General features: G+C 43.5%; 2 protein-coding genes across 7 annotated transcripts in view; one reads left to right on the forward strand and one right to left on the reverse strand.

The window, feature by feature from the left end:
- Positions 1–394: 394 nt before the first annotated feature.
- Positions 395–18,036, forward strand: LOC147213991 (protein Dok-7-like). Of its 5 annotated transcripts, none has more exons than XM_086142413.1 (13): positions 395–494; positions 608–653; positions 1,289–1,380; positions 2,686–2,836; positions 4,736–4,936; positions 9,570–9,689; positions 12,362–12,475; positions 12,906–13,768; positions 16,526–16,597; positions 16,751–16,796; positions 16,883–17,023; positions 17,180–17,323; positions 17,888–18,036. In XM_086142413.1, the coding sequence occupies exons 1-13, from the start codon at positions 441–443 to the stop codon at positions 18,034–18,036; spliced, it is 2,193 nt and encodes a 730-aa protein (XP_085998539.1). In that variant the 5' UTR covers positions 395–440. The 5 variants fall into 5 exon arrangements, with proteins under 5 accessions (XP_085998539.1, XP_085998540.1, XP_085998541.1 ...); XM_086142414.1 differs by having other exon boundaries at positions 17,891–18,036; XM_086142415.1 differs by having other exon boundaries at positions 12,365–12,475.
- Positions 17,480–19,834, reverse strand: part of lrpap1 (low density lipoprotein receptor-related protein associated protein 1) — a 108,047-nt gene continuing 105,692 nt past the window's right edge. For both annotated transcript variants that reach the window (XM_086142420.1, XM_086142419.1), the window contains one exon: positions 17,480–19,682. In XM_086142420.1, the coding sequence (XP_085998546.1) occupies positions 19,614–19,682 (69 nt within the window). In that variant the 3' untranslated portion in view covers positions 17,480–19,613. The remainder of the gene's footprint in view (positions 19,683–19,834) is intronic.

Genomic DNA, 19,834 nt, shown 5'->3' on the forward strand with positions numbered 1-19,834 from the left:
TAACAATTACACAGCCCCGTAATCATTTATCAGAGGCTAATCTACCGCTTTGCATCTTTTAATTGGCGTTATCCTTGCTCAAGATTTGACGGATTAAGCGGGATTGTCCGCGGACGGAGCAGACGCTCCGAGGATTGGTGCTAAGGCGCGCCCGGATCCCGGTCTGACACCCCCCCCCCGGCCCGAGGTCCGCTTTCGCCGGGGCGGGAATCGAGAGGCGCGCCGGGGGAGACGCGGCGGCCTCGCCGGATTAAACAATAAGCGCTTGACGCAAAACGACAACTGCATCAACACCGTGGGAGGCGAAGGCACAGGCCAAAGGGCTATTTTGAGAAGTGACCCCCCCCACACACACACACCAACACCCAACCCTCCTCCCCCTAGTGCCACACGCACACGCGTACACGCACACGCACAGCTGCTCGGAACCATGACAGAAGATGACGGATACAGTTGTCGCGGAGGGACAAGTCAAGTTTAGGGATGGGAAAAAGGTTCGACTTCTTCTTCTTCTTTTTAATCATGTATTACTTTACTTATTTTTAGTTTTTTTTTTTTTTTTTTTTTTTTTTTATTGTTTATGCCTGTGTGTTTCTACTTGTGCCAGTGGAAGACCCGCTGGGTGGTGGTGCGGAAGCCGTCTCCGGTCGCAGGTATGGTCCCCTCACACGAAAATCACTTTTTTCTTTTAATTTTTTTCCTTTCTTAAGATTCTACAGTTTGACATTAAATAAAAAAGCAACTTGTTCGTGGGGACACAAGCCGCGGTGTTGTGCATGTGCCGGTTTCAATTGATTTTTTTTAAATTCTAACGTCAGGGCGACAGAGGGCTGAATCTTACAGTGATCATTCTTGGACTTTCACACACACACACACACACACACACACACACAAACTTAACTGTTTAGGCCACGAGGTTGGAAGAAACAGGTCCACGTGTTTACAAAAAAAAAAAAAAGAAAGAAAGAAAATGGATTCCTCTTGTGACGTGAAACCGCGGAACCCCAAAGCTTTCATTTGCAAAATCTGCCTTCGCTCCGGGCAGCCTTGTCCTCGAAGAAACTTTTAAGAATGATGTAGTGTGTGTGCGTGTGTGTGTGTGTGTGTGTACACACTCCTCATCCTCATCCACAGCATCAACGGATCAGTTCATTGTTTTTTTTTTTTGGGGGGCTCTGTTGGGACAGCTGTCACAGGGATTACATAAAAGCGACAGTGTTGTGTTTTCAAAACTCCAGCTCTTGCAACGCCTGCGTGTGTGTGTGTGTGTGTGTGTGTGTGTCTACAGACTGTCTGTCTGTATCGGTGTACAAGGAGAGGAAGAGGAAAGGGAAGGAGAAAGACAGTGGCCACAAGGAGCGTCTCAGTGTAACCTTGGAGGTACCACACACACACACACACACACACACACACACACACACACGCTGAATTTCAGGGTCTCAGCTTCTGATTTGCAACTTTTATTTGCAGCCATTGGACACCTGGCCTTTTGCACAAGGGCAACAAGGAATACTTGTAATGGGTACACATGCTTATCACTGCAAATGAATTGGCCTTCCTCTAATTTCTAATACAACCACCTTTATTGTCTACGTGCAGATTTTTCTTTTTTGCGAAATGGAAGAAATCATGCTGAGCCTAAAATTAAGGAACTTCCAGCTGTCTCAATTTGGCACTAACTCACTCGCATTTTATTTAGAAATGAAATGAAAATGGATGCTGAATTACATTGAAAATCAACCTTGAAATGAATTACGTTCCGCTTTATTGTGAAAACGTTTTTTTTATTCCCCGAAATCGGAAAGCATGACGTGACAGCGACACGTGCGTGGAGGATGTACGATTCTGAGGTCAACCCGACCCAAGGTGTTTATTCGCATTGAACCTTCAACGCACGTCAAACTCCACCGTCCGAGGGTTTGACTTACAAGCAAGCGTTAAGAGGATCCCAAGATCATTTCCCAAGTTGATCTCCCAAATGTTATAAAAGACAATCTGTCCATCTAAATTTAGATGAGATATTACCGTATATGATGATGCAAGTTTATTTATTCATTAGCACTTCGGGGTTTGCCGGACATTTGGGCATCAAAAATGTTTTGAGTCGCATCGCGTCGCATTGGACGACACAACCGAAGATCATCCTGGGGTCAATTTGGGTCAAGAAATAGACTTTGGAGCAGAAATATGTGAGATAACCATTGCACAGAGGGCAGGGGGGGGGAGGAAAATAGAAATATGATCAGATGTGTGACGGGGTCAAAGTTGGTCAACTGTGTCCAAAATGTGGGAGTATTGGGAGGAAAAAAAAAAAAAAAAAAAATGGAAAAAAAAACACCTGATTGCACTGTGCCATCGGGGAGTAAACATCAAAATATCTGATTATGATATTTCTAAACAAATCATATGATGTTATCCCAGCAGCAGCGAACAAGGGAACAAGGGAACCAGCGAGTCACAGGATCTAGTGTAACTTTTATGAATTGCGCTTTCTCCGGACGGAGACTCTTCCCGATAGATGAGGTGGTGTTTAATCTTCCGCCTCTTCCCGTCCTCCTCTATTAACACCTGAAAACCGCCGCCGCCGCCCGTCGACGGCTTCTCGCCGTCCCCGGCGCCGCTCGGTGTGACGTCGCGAATGTTTTGCGAGCTTTTCAGCGTCACGTTTTAAACCTGTGTCGTCAGAGCATCTGCGGCGTGGAGCCCGGGCCGGGCTACGACGGGGTGTGTTACACCCTCTCCATCCTCTGCCTGGCACACACTCTGGTCCTGGGCTTCCACAGCAGAGACGCCCTGCAGGCCTGGAACGCCCGGCTGAGGTTCAGCCTGGGAGAAGGTCAGTAGAAAGCAAGAGCCGTTTTCACGCCACTGGAAGTGGATAGCGACTCATTTTACGCCTGATTAGCGTCGTGCCACTGCAGCTTCGCATGCACGCAAGGTCCGCCGGAAGCCGACTATTTAGTCCGAGGAACGGTTAGATAATATTTTATATTCAAAATGTCGTCTAATCCACCCCTCGGACAGACGTCAAACATTCCTCAGCTGATCTCTCTTGCGCCTGTCACACCGCATTCTCATTCTTTGCCGGATCTCTTTTTTTTTTTAAATGTGTTTTGGTTTTGTTTATTGAATGAGGTCTCAAATGAACTCAAAAAGATGACACATTTCTTTCCCCCCCGCGAAAAACCTGCGATCAGAGGGTTTGCTTTACTTCTTGGCCTTGTGTCAGGTGGTTTTTGACATATTTTAAGCCCTTAAATATCAGATGAATGCAGCATTTCTGGAGATACTGGAAATATTGGGTAGATTGGGTGGAATTTGCCATCAGAGCTTTCCGTTCATAGGGGAGAGACAAGCTTATGGGCCCCCGAATAACGAAATTCACCCGGAGGAAACTGAATTTCACACCTGCACACTGTGACAGACTGTTGTTGTGAGGCTTTTTTTTTTTTTTTTCTTTTTCTCAGGCAAACTTTTTACCTCTGCCAGAACTTTCTTTTTGAAAATCAGCCTCTTTTGCGAATTTTAATAATAAAAAGAAAATAGCTGTTTTTTTTTTTTTTTTTTTTTTTTCTACAGCCCCACACTCAGAATTGAATGGAAAATATATTTTTTTTGGTCCACGCTTTACATTCATATTTATTTTCCTCCCAATTATTCCTTCTCCTCTTCCAAAAATATCACCATCGGTGAACAACACGTGCCTCATCCTGGAATCCTATTCCAGTATTGTGTCTCTTCATCGCTTTAAGACTGGAACATTGTCGTATCTTCCCTCGGGTTTTGGGAGGGGGTGGGGATCGCAGCTGTCATAACAATGTAAATAACTCCCCTTTTGATTTTAATATAAACTCAACAACACATCTAATATCTATCCACCAGCGGCAATTTCACCTTATTTAACTTTTCTCCGTTGGCTCGTAATAGCCCGTTAACACATTTTCCTCTGGCGTCAGAGCCCGCCCGTTACTTTCATGTCATCTCGTACCCAAAGCCGATGATTTAACGCTCGCTTCAAATCAGGGAATTATCAAAAGACCCGACTTTGCCCCCCCGGTTGCGTCTTTTGCTGTTCAAACCCCCGCCGGCCCAGCTGCACCCGGGGAGGAAGGAGGGAGGGGATGGCGGTTGATATTCCAAAAATACATAATCCGATGAATCGGATGCTTTATCCTCCTGTATCAATTAATTTGGGCCCGTATCTTTAATGACAGGTGAACTTTGTGAATCACTTTTATACGCGGAAGGCGTTGCAAAGGTTATTGTGAGTTCTCTTCGTTCATGGATTTGGATACTTTCATACCTACATGCTACTTTAGCTGTGTCAGTGTCAGGTCATTGGCTGCCGCCTAGTTTAGGATAACAAAAACAGCTAAAGTGAATAATAAAGCTTTGATAAATTAGAGTCGGCACAATGTCACGCTGTTCATCTGATGTAAAACGGAGTATGTTTTTCATGACGGTTACTCGTCCAATGTCCCGAAAGTTTCGAAGTGCAAAGCAACATGTTGTTCATCTTCTCTCACTGCATGTGAAAGTGTTCGCATGTTGTGAGACGCGGCGCTAAAACGCCGCCATCTGCTAGTTGAAACTCGCCGACGGCTTAAAGAAGTACTTCGTCATCTTAGCTTTCGGTCACGATTTAAATGTCGACTCGTTTGAATTACCAACGACGGGCCGGTCTTTTAACCCCTCTGGACTCCCCCCCCCCCCCGCCTGTTCTCTGTCCTCTCAGCGCACCATTTCAGTGTCAACGTGGAGCCGGGCACCAAACTGGAGAGCGGTGCCGCCTCCCTCCATCTGTGCAACAACCTGCTGTCTCTCACCAAAGGGCTGCCGCCGCTCGTCGTCGGCCACTGGAAGTTGTCCGCGCTGCGCCGATATGGCGCCGTGCCGAACGGCTTCGTGTTTGAGGGGGGAACTCGCTGCGGATATTGTGAGTAAGAGGTGAAACTCAAGAGTCGTTTTTGTTGAGCAGATGACATGAAATGAGATTAAGATGATTTTTTTTTTTTTTTGTTCTCCAGACACAATCTAGCTCAAATAACTTTTCCCTTCTCTTTGTAACAAAAAGTGTGACGATCGCAGGTGTCTTGACATTTATTGTTTTCCAGAAAGCCGCACATAACCAAAAAAATTAACCCTTTTCTGGGATCTTGACAGGAAAAAAAAAAAAAAATCAGAAAATAAATAATCACATTGGTAATTACATAAATAACACCATTTATGAAATAAACCCTTTCCAGGTTTTTCACAGAAAAAAAGAACAAGGAAAATTAACTTTCTTGCAGACACAACTGTTTGCAGCTTTCTCATATCAAATTCACTGTGAAAACCAGAAAGCAAGAGCAGGCTATGAAACCAAACTGATACAAACATCTACACATTTCACTACCAGTATTGTTGTGGAGCGGATTTTGTCCAAGTAGATTTCATTTATTTGGATTATTATTTGTATTATGATTATAAAATCATAAATGTGGAGGACCACTCATCTAACTGATCATTGGAGGAAATACTCTTTTTTTTTTTTTCTTAGGTTGTGTTATTATTCTTTTTTCTCACACCACAATTTGGTCGCTTCTCAAACAAACCTGTAAGTTGGTGTTGCACAATAACTAGTTAGAGGTGGTTACCTGGTCGACCTGTTCCACCCTGAGATTAACTGAAATATTACAGTATGGATTATGCGTCGTGATGATTGCTTAGGTTTGGGAAAGTCTTTTTTTTCAGATTATTTCAAATATTTAGCTGCTTTGTTGAGTACGTTTTTAACTTGTCATTTTAAGGCCAACTTTGGAAGGCACTTAACCGGTCTTTTTTTTTTTCTTTCCCCAAAGGAGTTCATTGCCACTTTTTTCCATTTTCACCATGCTTTTTTTTTGGTACACTTTTTCAATTTCTTGCGAATGCTCCACTACAAGGGTGACTAATGGCGTTTTCCCTTAAATTTGAAAACCCGCAGTTGCTGGAGCAAACCATCCGATTATGTAGTGACACAGCAAAGTGCAATGTGGAAACAACCAGCGGGATTATTACTAAACACTGACGTGTGTCTTGATGCAATAAAATCGCTATCACAAATTTCAGCGTTAAAACAAATGCGTGACACGATATTATAGTTTGATGACATGTTAAGAAATGCTCAGTCTGGAAAATAGTCTGGACCAGCACCAGTATTCAGCCTTTTGAAGGTGTCAAACGTTCAAAGTTTCCCCTTTTAGATAAATGAATTCTTGTCCTATTTTCCCGGCGGAGTGATCCGTCACCTGTCAACACGAGCGGGTTAATAAATAAATCCGTGATTGATTCAGGGTGTTTACACAGCAGCTAATCCGCACAACAAATTTCTTTGTGTTTCTGCATCCGAGAGAGAACGCAGGCGTCCCCTGATAAATAATGCAGTGTGTGTGTGTGTGTGTGTGTGTGTTTGTGCAGTTGCCAGGTTTTACACATCCTGTGAATGTCCAGTTGATGTGGGTTTGTATGTGAGGAATGCAAGACACTTTTATGATTTCGGGTGTGTGTGCAGACAACACGGACAAGTGTGTCCGGTGATGAAAAGTTAAATGCCGTGAATTTAAAGCTAACTCGCCAACAGCTGGCGTGTTAACGATTGTGTGTTCATGTACCTTGAAATTTTATTTTTGTCCTAAAGCTTCTCTGCATAGTCATTTAGTTTTAAGTTTGTGTTTGAGCGAATAAACAGACTCATGGCTCTGACAAGAATAACCACCGGCTCCACTGCGGCTCTAGTTTCACCGATGGGCCTCGACTATTAATACCGACCTCCGCCCGTCGTCGTCCTTCCCGGCCAATCACATCTGGCGTGACAGCCGGACAGCCAATCGCGTTCTTGCTCCTGGCTTCGTGAACACATTACCCAGCAGCCTTCGGGCGGCGGAGAGAGGCCCCTTTGGCATCGCTGAAAGCGGGAGGGCGAAAAAAAAACAAGTGATTGAAAGTGATGGATGTCAAATAGGCGAGGGACAGGACGCTCCGGTCAAGACTGATTTTGTTTACATCTTCACTTGTTTGTTATGCGAGGACGGGTGAAAAACGCCGGGAGTGTGTTTTTAAAATAGCGATCAGGAGTTCACTTACTCGAACGGAGAAAAAAACATGAGATGTAAATAAAGATTTTTTTTTTCACGAGACATGAAAGGAAATGAATTCATATCAGCAACTGATTCAACTATACTTTATTTGAATTTATTGTTCTTTTATTGAATTTAAAATGCGGCTTCTTTGGCCAACTTGTAATCTCACGCATGTGTTTTATTTATTTGTTAATTCATTTATCTATGGAAATTAGGGGGGGGGGGGGTTGTTCTGGTAGGAGTGCAAGCTTGTTGCACGTGCAGACACGTGCAACGTGACCAGGAGTTTTGGGAAAGCGCACGGCTTCGTATATCTGATTTACGTGCCGATTTCTCTCTCTTGCGTTGTCCTGGTTGACATCATATGAATATGCATCTCGCCCCAGTTTGCGAGTAAGCATAGTATGACAAAAAAATGAGTCTTAAAATATGTTTCGTCTGCGGCTGTGGTCGGCCTTGTCGGAGAGATGCGTTCGCGAATGCGTTTTTCTCCTCGCTCTGTGATTCACTTGCCAATCCGCTGTGGCATTTTGACGTCTGAACAGTAGCACATGTCGAACGTCAAAATGAGCGAAGCGCCGTTTCATGCCAGCGGCGCATCAGACTCGGTGCCACGGATGAAATACCATCAGAAACTTTTAAAAGGGCAGCTTCCTTGTCACCTGTCACCTGCCGCCAAGGACTCGATCTTACTTTTAACTCATATTATTTGATGCCTAATATTCTGACCCTTTGCTCCTCTGACCAAAAAAAAAAAAAAAAAAAAATCGAAACTATTATTTCCCTGTGACACGTAACAGAAGATACAGGCGATACAGAGAAACACAGAGAACTATCTTTGTGGTTTTCAGTCGTATTTAACTTTTACATGTAGATTAAAGAAATCCATCCAAGTGTCAGCAAAGATACTTTCTTTTTCTAAAATAGAAAATAAGTTATTCCTCATTTTCCAATACATATGCTTACACATTTTTATTTAATGTTAAAAACCCAATGTGTTTTGGAATTTAACTTTTAAAAAACAATAAAAAAAAAAAAAACCAACAACCTGTACTTGATGATAATATTATTCTCCGTGCGCGCTGTAAAGTTATTTATCCCAATTATCAGCACAAAAAGGGAAACAATACTACAGAGCCCATTCTTAACAGCTTGAAAAGTAGCAAATAATTCAGTGTATTTCCGGACAGCGACAGGAACCCCGCCTCGTAAAATTGCAGAATATTGTGTTGAAATAGAGACAAGCGGTAGAGAAATGGTTCTCGCTAAGTGTGCACTTTTTGAGCACTGCACTTTTGAACCAATCGATATATTATATTATCACTTTCACCCTCTCAGCCGCCTGATTTCCCTGAAGAGCTTTAGGTTTGTTTAGATTATAAAGCAGTTCTGTTGCGCCGTCAGAGTCAAGGCATTATACCCTCGAATGTCGGTGAGGTGTCAGCGCCGCTGCCGCTTTCCCTGGCAGCTGCACCTCGGACAGCAACACTTCTGCCCACAGCAGGGACGTACACACACACACACACACACACACACACACACACACACTGAACAATCCCATGGGCTGTTGGATAGTGAATGGTAATGGTGTGCAAAACACTCGTTGGCAATGATCAGTTGAAGCCGTCATGGATGCCTGTTTTAAACACACGTGCAACCCCATACACACACATGCACACACACACACACGCTGTCCCAAACGCTCATCCTTGTGTGAACCAGTAAAGAGCGATTTTGGTATTCAGGCTTCTACTCAATGTGATAATGAGGCCACAGAGTTCTGTAATCGATGATGCTTGGAGCCGAGCCATTGTCTTAGCTAGGCAGATATTCTCTGGCTTACCGGGTCGACACGTGTTCATGCAGGCCTGGTAGCAACTGCGCACACACACACACACACACACACACTGAAACACAGATGCAAACTGTCACACACAGGTCTTCGTGCTCACATGCCCGCAGTAAAAAATGATCCTCCGCAGAGTTTGGATGGATGTCAAACCTTGTGATCTTGGTTGAAAGTAATTTTACGCCAAGCTGTTATGGCAGCAATTTTTCCATGACCCACAGAGCGTGCACACGCGCACACAGGCACATTACATTTTGAAGTACAATAGTAAATGCAGGGCATTATGAAGTTTACGACATGTTAAAGTCCTGTTTGATTCTCATCCAGGTCGGGACGGATCAGAAAACTCAGGAAATTTGAGCTAATTCACATGACATGAAGGTGTGACAGTCAATGTCAGACTAACGGAGATACACTTTGAAAGTTTACCTTCTAATGTAGTGAGATTTTGATGTGTTTTCTCCTAAAAACACACTACATGCTTGCTTGATTTAAAGTGCCGATTTTTTTTTGTAACCTTTTCCGCAGCCCTGCTTTTGTAAATGTATTCTAAACCTGAATGAAAATTTGTTTGACCTCGGCAGCGGGATTTTAGCGATGGTATCTGCCTCATCCCGCAGGGGCCGGAGTTTTCTTCCTGTCCTGCTCAGACGGGGAGCAGATCAGCTTCCTCTTCGACTGCATAGTCCGTGGAATTAACCCCAGCAGCGTCCCGGGTAGCCTGCGACCTGCCCTGCCAGGTGAACACACACACATGCACGTGCAAGTGAACATAAAACAAAGATGGTACAGAATTTATCATTCTAATTAGCGTATTCTCAAAGAGATCTAGTTTTTAGATTACCGTTCACGTTGGTGTGAATCTGCTGTTAAAAAAAAAAAATACCGCTTGCTTGGCGTGCAAGAACTGGCGCCGTGCTAACGGAAGCTCTGCATGCTTGAATCCCCGAGGGTCGGCCACTGGATGAGGGGTCACGTCTTTGCATCTGACTTGCGTGGCCCTTTAACATCCTGCTAATTTCTCAGGCATCTCTTAGGTCACCCATTTGGAGACAGAGGGACGGCTGAGGAGGGTAAATTTGTGAAGGACATAAATGTCTGACAGCTTTACAATATATTTTCAACTAAGGAAACAGTATGCCCTTTCTTTGTGGAAGATTATACTATAGTTTGTATACAAGGCGATTATTGTTGACATTTTTTTAATTTGCAAATGTGCCTGAATCTATTCTGGCTGTTTGTGCCTAACCAGTGTTGTATATCTCCAAATTTACATTCAGATTTTTACATAAACACAGATTCTAACTGTGCAGGTGCAGCTGTGAATATGCATATACGAATGTAGATACCAAGCTTGTGCACAAACGTGAATATAACATTTTTCTCCCAAAAATGGAAATATACACCACTTATAATTCTGTAAAGAAGTGAAAAGTGTGTTTTCTTTGCCCTCCATTAAGGCTTGCAGGCTGCGACCGTATCCGTTTTAGTCCGAGCTTCGAAGCCCGCAAACCACATTGTAAATTTTTCACATTTGCATATTATCAATCTGATAAAACACCAAGAGTGGCTCAAATAGGCATCCTTTTTACAAACACAAATCTCAGCGGGCGTGGAGATTCTGTCACCCATGTGCCAAACTAATCATGCCCTCGCAGCCAGAATGGCAGCTACATCAGTCTCCCGATGAACTGTCAAATCATTGCAAAGCAAAGCATGCAAAGCATTATCCTGACTTTTAAGTCATCGAGACAGAAGAGCATCAACATCTTTTTAACTCAGAAACATGAGATGGGAAATCTATCTGAATGCGATTTACATAGCGAGGAGGCCCCAAGAATCACGGTGTTGCCGTCTGATGGACTGCGTTTGGCCGTGATATTTACTAGGACTTGAGACAAGGCTGTCTGTAAATGAGCAAATGTGTAATAGTCATCTCAAAAAGAACATTTTGAAGAGATTTTTTTCTTAACTTAAAAAAGACGGGCGAGAAATAGAGGAAAACATTTGTAGATCAAAAATGAAGATAAAAAAAAAAAAAAATCATCGCCAATCCATTCATAACATTGCTGCGACAGTATCTGACAGTTTAAGTAAAATGGTTAGCCTTAATTAGATGAGATGATATTAGAACAACTTTATTTATCCCGAAGGAAATTGTTGTGCCAGAGTTACAAGCAAAAACATAACAATAATAGATAATAGTAGAAAGGATGGAGAATAAGAAATACAATCAAATATAAACTGTAATTGCATGGCTTTACATTATTGGTCTTTAAACTAAAACCAATAAAAGCATTAAGAAACAAAACTTTATTTTGACCAAGTTATAGTAAAGTTTAGTCTGAAATACACTACACTAAAACCTAAACAGGTTTAACTGTAAAATCTCCAGCGTCGACCCAACGGAGTGTGGGTGAACTTCATGCGATCGCACAACATTCTCTGCTGCAAAAGAGCTAAAATTAGCACTGGCTAGCAAATGTTAGCTGACACCTCACATAGCGTAGTGAGGATGCTGGCGGCTACAGAGGTGTTAGCAGCCCAAAGGCACCGATCCAGGGGATAGGTTGTTGTCACCTATACACACAAACAGCCTGGCGCACTGCAATGTGCGCACTATGGCACAAACATATTTACACACACACTCATCGCCCTCTCCTAAACACACACACACACATATATATGTATATATATATATATATATATATATATAAAAGTGTGGGTGTTTGTGTATGTTAAGGTGAGTAATTGACTGGGTTTTACACTACATTGTTGCTCCAACAAATAATCAAGCATGCCACCTTTGGTAAGTATCACATTTACAAACCGGTGTAGGACACACACACACACACATACACACACACATACACTTGACATCTCTTCACTCCTCATAGTGACTGATGAACTGAATACCAAGCAGCTGCAACAACAGAATCCTCGACAAACCTTTTTATTTTATTATTATTATTATTATTATTATTTTTTTTTTACAATTGCCTTGGAATAAGTGTCAGGAAGGACAAAAGCGACAAAGAAAGCACCTGTCAAACAGATGTTTGCCTACAACAGGCCTCTGAGAATGAGCTGTTATGGAAAAATCCTGTCAACAGCAATGGTTAGTTTTAGATCTGTTCCTACTGACGCCAAAAAATAAAATGCTGTGAAACACTTTATGGCATTTCCTTGCTGTCACGTTCTCATTTTTATTCCTTACAATGCTTAAAAACTATAATAACCCGTGTCATCACTACCTAAGAATTATGATTATTGATGATGTAAATGAACACAGTTGAAAGTGAAACCATTATGAATAAGCAGTTCGCTGTAAAAAGGCTGAACGGGCGACTTTTAGAACTCGTAAATTCATCAACGTTGCCTTTTTCTTGGTCTCTGCTTGAACCTGCTACAGCAGCAGATCCCCGAGCGGACGCAGCATCGGTGGAGGAGCGAATCAGCCAGGAGGCGTCGGAGTTGGAGAAGCGACTCAGCATGTTGTCTCGGTGCAGCCTGGCGAGCAGCTCGGGTACTTTTAATCTAGAAACATGTCCTCAGGCTTTATATTGATTTTTATTTCTCAGTCATTGCACCTTGTTTGCTCTGGCTGGATGCATTTTCTCCTCTTTACACACAAAAGCCCGATGGCTAGAATATATTTATGAGGGCACTCTGGGAAAATTCTTCTTGTAATTCTTGTATATTCCCAAAGGTCCCCCGAGTCATTTTGATGACTGCTTCCAAAGCTCCGAACTGTTTTGGATGACAGCCTTCCAGATTTCTTGCTTTTCTGCAGAACCGCTGCAGATGAAAGCATTTAATAGAAAATATCACAGGTGTAAACATAACGTTCTGCATCCAGAGACAAACTAAAGGCGAGATTTACATTTTTCAATTAAATGTTAAGTTCGGAAAAGTTTGACTTTCTGGCTGGTTTGTCTGTATTTCTTGCTCAACAGCGTACTCGTACAGCTGCAGTACATCTGTCGCCGGGGACGACCGCAGCAGCATATCTAGCTCCTCCTCTAGCCAATCGGATGCGAGCTACGGAGGCCGACTTCCCTTCTGGGCAGAGCCGTTAGCGAAGCTACACCTCTCCAACGAGACGGCGTCCAGCTCCTGTACCATCAAGGCCTTGACCAGGTCGGACGACGGACTCTACGCCACCACGCCGGGAGGCGGGACGTCTGGCCAGCTCCATCATCGCCGTCTCCATGACAGCGGGCGACAGAGCTCTTTAGACAGCGGCATCGGGATCGCGACCGGAAGCCAGTCGTCTTACTCGGGGAGCTTCTCCTCGTGCACGGGGAGTCTGGATATGGCCAGTCAAGGAGGAGGGGAGGAGTTCGGCTCCCTGGCCAGTCTACCTGTCCACCCTTCCGCTCCTCCTCCAACTCCTCCTCCTCTCCAGGCCTTGTTCATCCCAGAGCCGAGTTCTGCTACCTCTTCCTCCCGCTCCTTCGCTTCTAGATCGGACTCTCGCGGTTCTCAGAGAAGCTCCGACGAGTACCAGATGCACGACCTGCTAAAACTACGCTATGACACCCCCCGCAGCCTGCTCCACAACCCGCGTCAGCCGGACCCCCGTGGGCCGGGGGGTCCGGCTGAGTTCTGTAGGGTCGGCAGGGTCGGCGGGGAAGGCGTTGCCAGTCAGGTACAACGATCGACCAACACCGGCGCGCAGCCGTGGTCCCAGGAAAAGGCCGCGATGCAGCTCTCGCAGTCCAGCAGCAGTGAGAGGACGCCCCCCGGGGACAGTGAGGGGACGTCCACGGCTCGCCCGCCACCAGCGCCTGCCAGTCTGTCCTGTGGAGAAACACAGGTACTGATTATGTATACGCTGCTCAAAAAAAATAAAGGGAACACTTAAATAGCACATCCTAGATCCCAATGAATGAAATATTTGTATCAAATACTTTGTTCTTTACATTGTTGAATGTGCTGACAACACAATCACACAAAAATTGTCAATGGAAATCGAATGTTTACACCCATGGAGGTCAGAATTTGGAGTCGCACTCAAAATTAAAGTGGAAAAACACATGACAGGCTGATCCAACTTTGATTTAATGTCCTTAAAACAAGTCAACATGAATCAGCGTTGCTTTCAAAGTGGACTCTTTGATTTCACACAAGTTTGATTAACTTGGAGTTACATTGTGTTGTTAAATGTTCCCTTAATTTTTTTTGAGCAGTATATAATATAGTCCCTTTCGTCATCTCAGTGTCATGGATTTTTAACTTTTTTTCCATCTAATTTTATATTGCAGATTTCTCTCTATACCATGTTTTTTGCAGAAGAAATGTATTTTATTTATTTACTATTTCATTTATTTTTATGGTCAAATAAGCATCTTCAAGGGTGGCCACCAACCAGAGCATGGCGTTTTGTATCCTGGCCTCTGATTCGCTCAGCGACCGAAGCGTGGTTCTCTTCATCTTCACATGGACTTGCAGTTGCGAGTGTTACTCACTTTTTAGGGTATAGGAAGTGTTTATAGTAGTATGGGAAAGGTTAATAAGAGTGTGGGGAAGATCATAAAGCAAAATATTAAAATATCATTATGATTATTATATTTAAAATATACATAAAATGATAAAAGAAAATATTGTCTCTACTTTGCAGATTTTCACTTACATCTGCTGCTGTATTACATACTATATCACACTATACACAATACACTATATTATATCTGCGGTATTGCTGAAACTGTAAATCCAGACAGCAGTGCCAACAGTAAGAGAAGTGTTTGTTCACACATTATTCAGTCATATTAAAAGTACATTTTTATTTTAGGTGTGTCGTAGCTTATCACCTCTTTCCCCCCTGGTGTCTGAAAGAGTTCGCAGAAATATCGTGTCACTTTTATGAAGCAAAAAGGCAAGATAATTTCCACTTTTGCGTCCAGGCAGAAATTTATCAATGCAGAGTCGTGTGGATAATTCAGTCAAATATCACGTTGCAATACAGGCAGGAAATCTGCAGGTTTTCATACCTCAAGTAAATCAGTCGGAGTCAGAGGATTATAAATCTTATATCTTATGTATAGTGTCTGAGTCTGCAGCCAGGCAAAATATTCTCAGTGGAAAAGGTTGGACTCTTTATGATTTATACATAAAGGTAATTTTAATGTATTTGCAATGAATTTTTTTCACATATAAAATATAATTTATATAACTTTCGACTGCATTTTATTTCGTTCTGCCAAGTTCCGACTGTTCCTTCCCAGAACTCAGAATGCCATCATTTTAAGATCACATCTCTGTGTCCAACGATGATAAAATACTCAAACTTGGGGTGAGATTTGATGGTTTGATGCATCGCTAGCTTTTTATTCCATTCTAGATTTTTGGTTTAGCCTCCCTTGGTCTCCGATTCGAATGTTTTCAGTGGAAAAACTGCAGGGATCGGGTCAGGAAGACTCACAGCAGACGGAAAGTGATAATGGAACAAGCTGTTTCCCAGGGATGAGGCAGCGATACAGGGGGGAAACTACAGTGTGTGTGTGTGTGTGGGGGATGGCGGTGGTGAAGGACTTCGTGTCAAAACCCGCTCGGCAACGTCGACCTTTGATGCATTTGTCTTAAATTAGAGATTTCCCGGGAAGTGAATTGTGACACGGTGTCCAATGAATTCTCTGATGGGATGTGAGGAGCACTTCCCACTTCGGTGAGCAAATTATCCCGAGCGTGGGAGAGCCATTTTGACATTTGCGCGTGTGCGCCGATGGCGCGGTTCATCTCCGCTGACGGGAAGGCGAGCGAAGCAGACAGTTAATGAGTGGTGACGAAACCAGACGAAACCCTCTGAGAGGAGATCCTGGTTTGTCTGAAGCTCAAACGACTTTTCTGCTCACCCTCCTCTCATTTGAAGTGTCAGCGGTTCATCGTGGCAGAAATAATTTCAGTTAACAAGATTGTTCCTGATTCCGCACGCCTTATTGCATCAGTTAAAAACATGAAGCATGTGAGCGGTTGTATTCTGAAAACCAGACCGGTGTCGGCAGGAAAAAAAAAAAAAAGAAAAACCCGTCCTAAACTGGGCATTTCTCATGAAAGTACCAGCTCACTGCTTCTTCTCCTCACCTCTTGCCCTTACTTCCGTTTCTAATGGATCCATCTGTCTGGTGGGAGTGGCTCATATTTCTTTCTTTGTGGAAAAAGGACAGGAATTAAAAACTATTCAGTGACTTCTCTCGGATGTGTCTCATACCGATTCCTCTCACAATGATGGACGCTTGCTGGACGCTAAGAGGTCAAAGCAGTGCAACCAAAGATGCTATTAGTATGAGCCAATATATAAAATTGGCAGATATTTATACATTTTGTACCTTATTTTAGAGGAAATATTAATTCTTTGATATAAATATGTGATGGATACGATATACAATTCCATTCATTTTTTTGTCATTGAGTTTCTTGCATTTCCTTTGGCTGTCGTGATTTTTTAACTGTCAAGGTGAGAAAACAGGGCTTTTCATTATTTGGAAAAGTTGCCTTTTCCATAATTGCACTTGCAAGAAAACGCCAGGACTGGAATTGAAGCATCTCAAACACAGCTGCTCTTGTCTCCCCCCAGTGGCCCCACAGCTCAGACAACTACATCACACCCGAGCAGTGGTGGTCGACGAGAAACAGATGCCAGATTCAGGTGAGACAAGATTTCAGCTTGGCTGTCTTCAATAAACACACTGTTGCCGTAGAAAAGAAAAAGCCAAAAAGAACAGATGACATGACGTACGTTTGAAATCAATGCACGAAGTTAAGTCAAATTCAAGTATTGCCGCGTGACCTTTTTCCTCAGGTTGGCGCCTCGTCGTCGGGTCCTCTGCCGTCTGCTGATCCACCAGGTGTTTGTTTTCACCGTGCCGTACTTGTGTCGTATGGGCGTGAGTTATTATTGAACACGGAGGCAATTAAGTGTGTTCTGATGCAGAAACTCCTTTCTGCGTGAGTGAGGAACTCCGTGTCAGCAGGGATGCTTGTCTGGAGAGAGCGCTTGCTTTGACGCCACCTTCATCTCCTCCTCCTCCTCCGCCCGTTCCTCCCGGCCTGCCTCGGCCAGACTCAGCCTGCGGTAAGAAGGGTGTTCTTCTTTACACACTTCAGGTACAAAAGGTGTGTTTTTTAAAAGCCTCCAGTTGGCCCAAGGGTAAAAATACTGCTATTTTTTGTGGGCGGGATGGCTGGGTTATCACAGGTATGCTTAGGTGTAATAGTGAATCTCCCGCAGCTTTGCCTCCGGAGTCTGTTTGCCACGTTGGCAGCGCTGCCAATTATGTCAACATCCCCGGTAGCCCACCACCGGCCGGGACGTGCAGAGAGCTGCTGAGAGCGCAGGAGCCCGAAACCTCCGGTCGGCTCGAGGCTGTCAGAGGTAATCGCTCCACGGAACCCCTGGGCCTTAAAACTAATTTGATTTCTAGCTGCCTCTTTGTCTCCTGTCTGGAATCTTTCTTTTAATTGTTTAACATTCATGTAAAGATTCCCAAAATGTTGGGGATATGGATTGAAGAAATCAACAGAGGCCCGATGAGGTTCTTTTGTCAAATTTATTTTGAAGTTCAATACCGCATTTCTGAAAGTATGTACACAGCAAGTGGCACCCGCCTACGTTTTTCAAAATAGCTTAACATAGAAAATAATTTTCTCTAAACTGAAAGACAGGTCTGCTCATCCACAGATCAATCATGAGGTATTTTCCAGTTTTTAACGTCATCATAAATCTCAGTTAATTCAAATTCAAATTTCTGATCGTTACACGTCGAAATCCTTCAGCATTAAAAGAAAATTTCACTAGCGATCGTACCTCCTCAACAGCACTTTCTATGCTTGCCTTATTGATGTAAATAGAGTGCAAAATAAATCATGTTTGTAACAACATCAAGTCAAATGACTCATCGCACAATTGAAACACGTTCCCGCTCATCTCCTCCATCAGCAGAGCACCCGGCCCAGCCAGAAGAGGGCTCGAGCAGGTACACCCACCTCAACGTCGGCGCCATGGAAACGGCGCAGAGAGTGGGGGCAGAGTGTATCCAGGGCCGGGAGGGCGCACTGACTCAGCACAAGAGCAGACCGCCACATTGACTCGGCTGCGCTCGGACTGATGACACTTCAGAACGGTTTTTCCCCCCATCGACGGCCTCAGAATAAGCTAACACCCTCAACTGTTCTCAGACCACTGAAGACGCTCCACAGGTGAACACAAACAATCCATTCCACTGACAATAATACTATTATAGGAGATGCTGGGTGCTCTTGTGTGCAGCTGCTTCCCGTAATAATTGTGTCGTTTTGCCTTGTGCCCCGCAGCTATACATTCATACAAACATTACTCCTGTTCACTTTGTCCCCTCCAATCATTCATTCCCAGTTTTTGTTTTCTTTTAACCTTTTTTGCTGCATAGCACCACTATCCTCTGAGGCAAGTGGCAGATCACTTCATCTATATTCATGCAGCTCTAATCTTAAAGCCCCATAAACAAAAGATGAATTTTGTTTATTATTTGTTGGTACATGTTGCGATACATTGCTGTTTCGTGTTTTAACCGCTTTGTTTGCATTTACTGCTATCATCTGCTGCCGTGGTGTAAATCCTTTTGGATAAGATGACAACGTCACTGTTCATTTGACAGTCAGGAGTCCCGTCTATCATTCCACATCAGAGTAAACAAACGTTCGACAGAAAAGAGGCAGTTGAGTTTTATCGGGCCGCTATAAAACATTAATCTGGGCCCGCATAGCCAAAACAGGGCACGACTGAGCAGTCAGCTGGTAATCGATGTTCTGCTCCGATAGAGGGCGGGAACAGATGAATGCGAAACACCTGTGTTTGTGTGTGTGTGTGTGTGTGTTCCAGTCTTTCTATACCCGCTGGATATCATCAGGATGAATTGCCCAATATTTGATGCCAATTTATTTTTATAGTGGTGCTTCTCTACCCGTTTCCCAGGAGGTGAGAAGGAATGAGGCTGAGACGCAATGACTCGGTACTTCACCGAGTGTAGCCTGTAAATGTCATTACAGGACCTACTTTCCTCCTCTGAACTTGTAAATAGTAAACGCTTTTATTTATGCCAAGATATTATTAATTATTTTAAATGTTTCAATTATCACTGTTTTTATGCTGCTGGCTACTTTATTCTACTGATCATTAAAGATTGCTGTTAGATTTGAGTATTTTGTTTTTTTGGTCTGCTATGGATTAGGAGCTTTGTGACACAGCAGTAACACACAAAACATTGCGGCAGAGGATGATGAACGAGTCTGGCCTTTGTTATCTTGCGGACGCTACCTGCATAGATGAAGCCAGATAGACAGCACGGTGCAGACATCCCTCGGGATGGACCGCCTGCTCTTGCGGTGACACGGGGACCTGAACCACATCTGATATACTGAGAGATGCTACTTCATCAAATACATTTTTGCTGCAGATTTAAAATATTGGTAAATCTAGACAAAATTCCATCTTATTAAATACAAATCATCCGGGTGTACCGCTTCAATCTGTGATTTGTAAAATCAATAATAAAAATGTAGAAAGTTTTCAACGGAGAACATTTACAGTGGCTGAAAGGGAATGGGGTGCATTGCAGCAGCCTGGCTGCAGAGGGCGCTATCTCAGTACACTGACCCTGGAGTGATCAGTCGATCAGCTGCGTGTCTCAGAGCTCGTTGTGGATGAGCCCCTGACCAGAGACCTTGACTTTCAAGTCCTGCAAATGTTTCTTCATCTGAAATCAAGAGAAGATATCACAAGATGACATCAGCACATTGTGAGACAATAGAGAAACACACAAACACACAGCACTGAAAGTATGTACTTTGTGTATGTATGTATGTATGTACTTCAGCAAAGACACATTCAGCCATTCTTACAAGTAAT

The sequence above is a fragment of the Fistularia commersonii genome, chromosome 35 (genome assembly GCF_037954325.1).
Source record: "Fistularia commersonii isolate RoL2024-O1a breed Wild chromosome 35, RoL_Fcom_v1.0, whole genome shotgun sequence".
Classification (NCBI taxonomy): domain Eukaryota; kingdom Metazoa; phylum Chordata; class Actinopteri; order Syngnathiformes; family Fistulariidae; genus Fistularia; species Fistularia commersonii.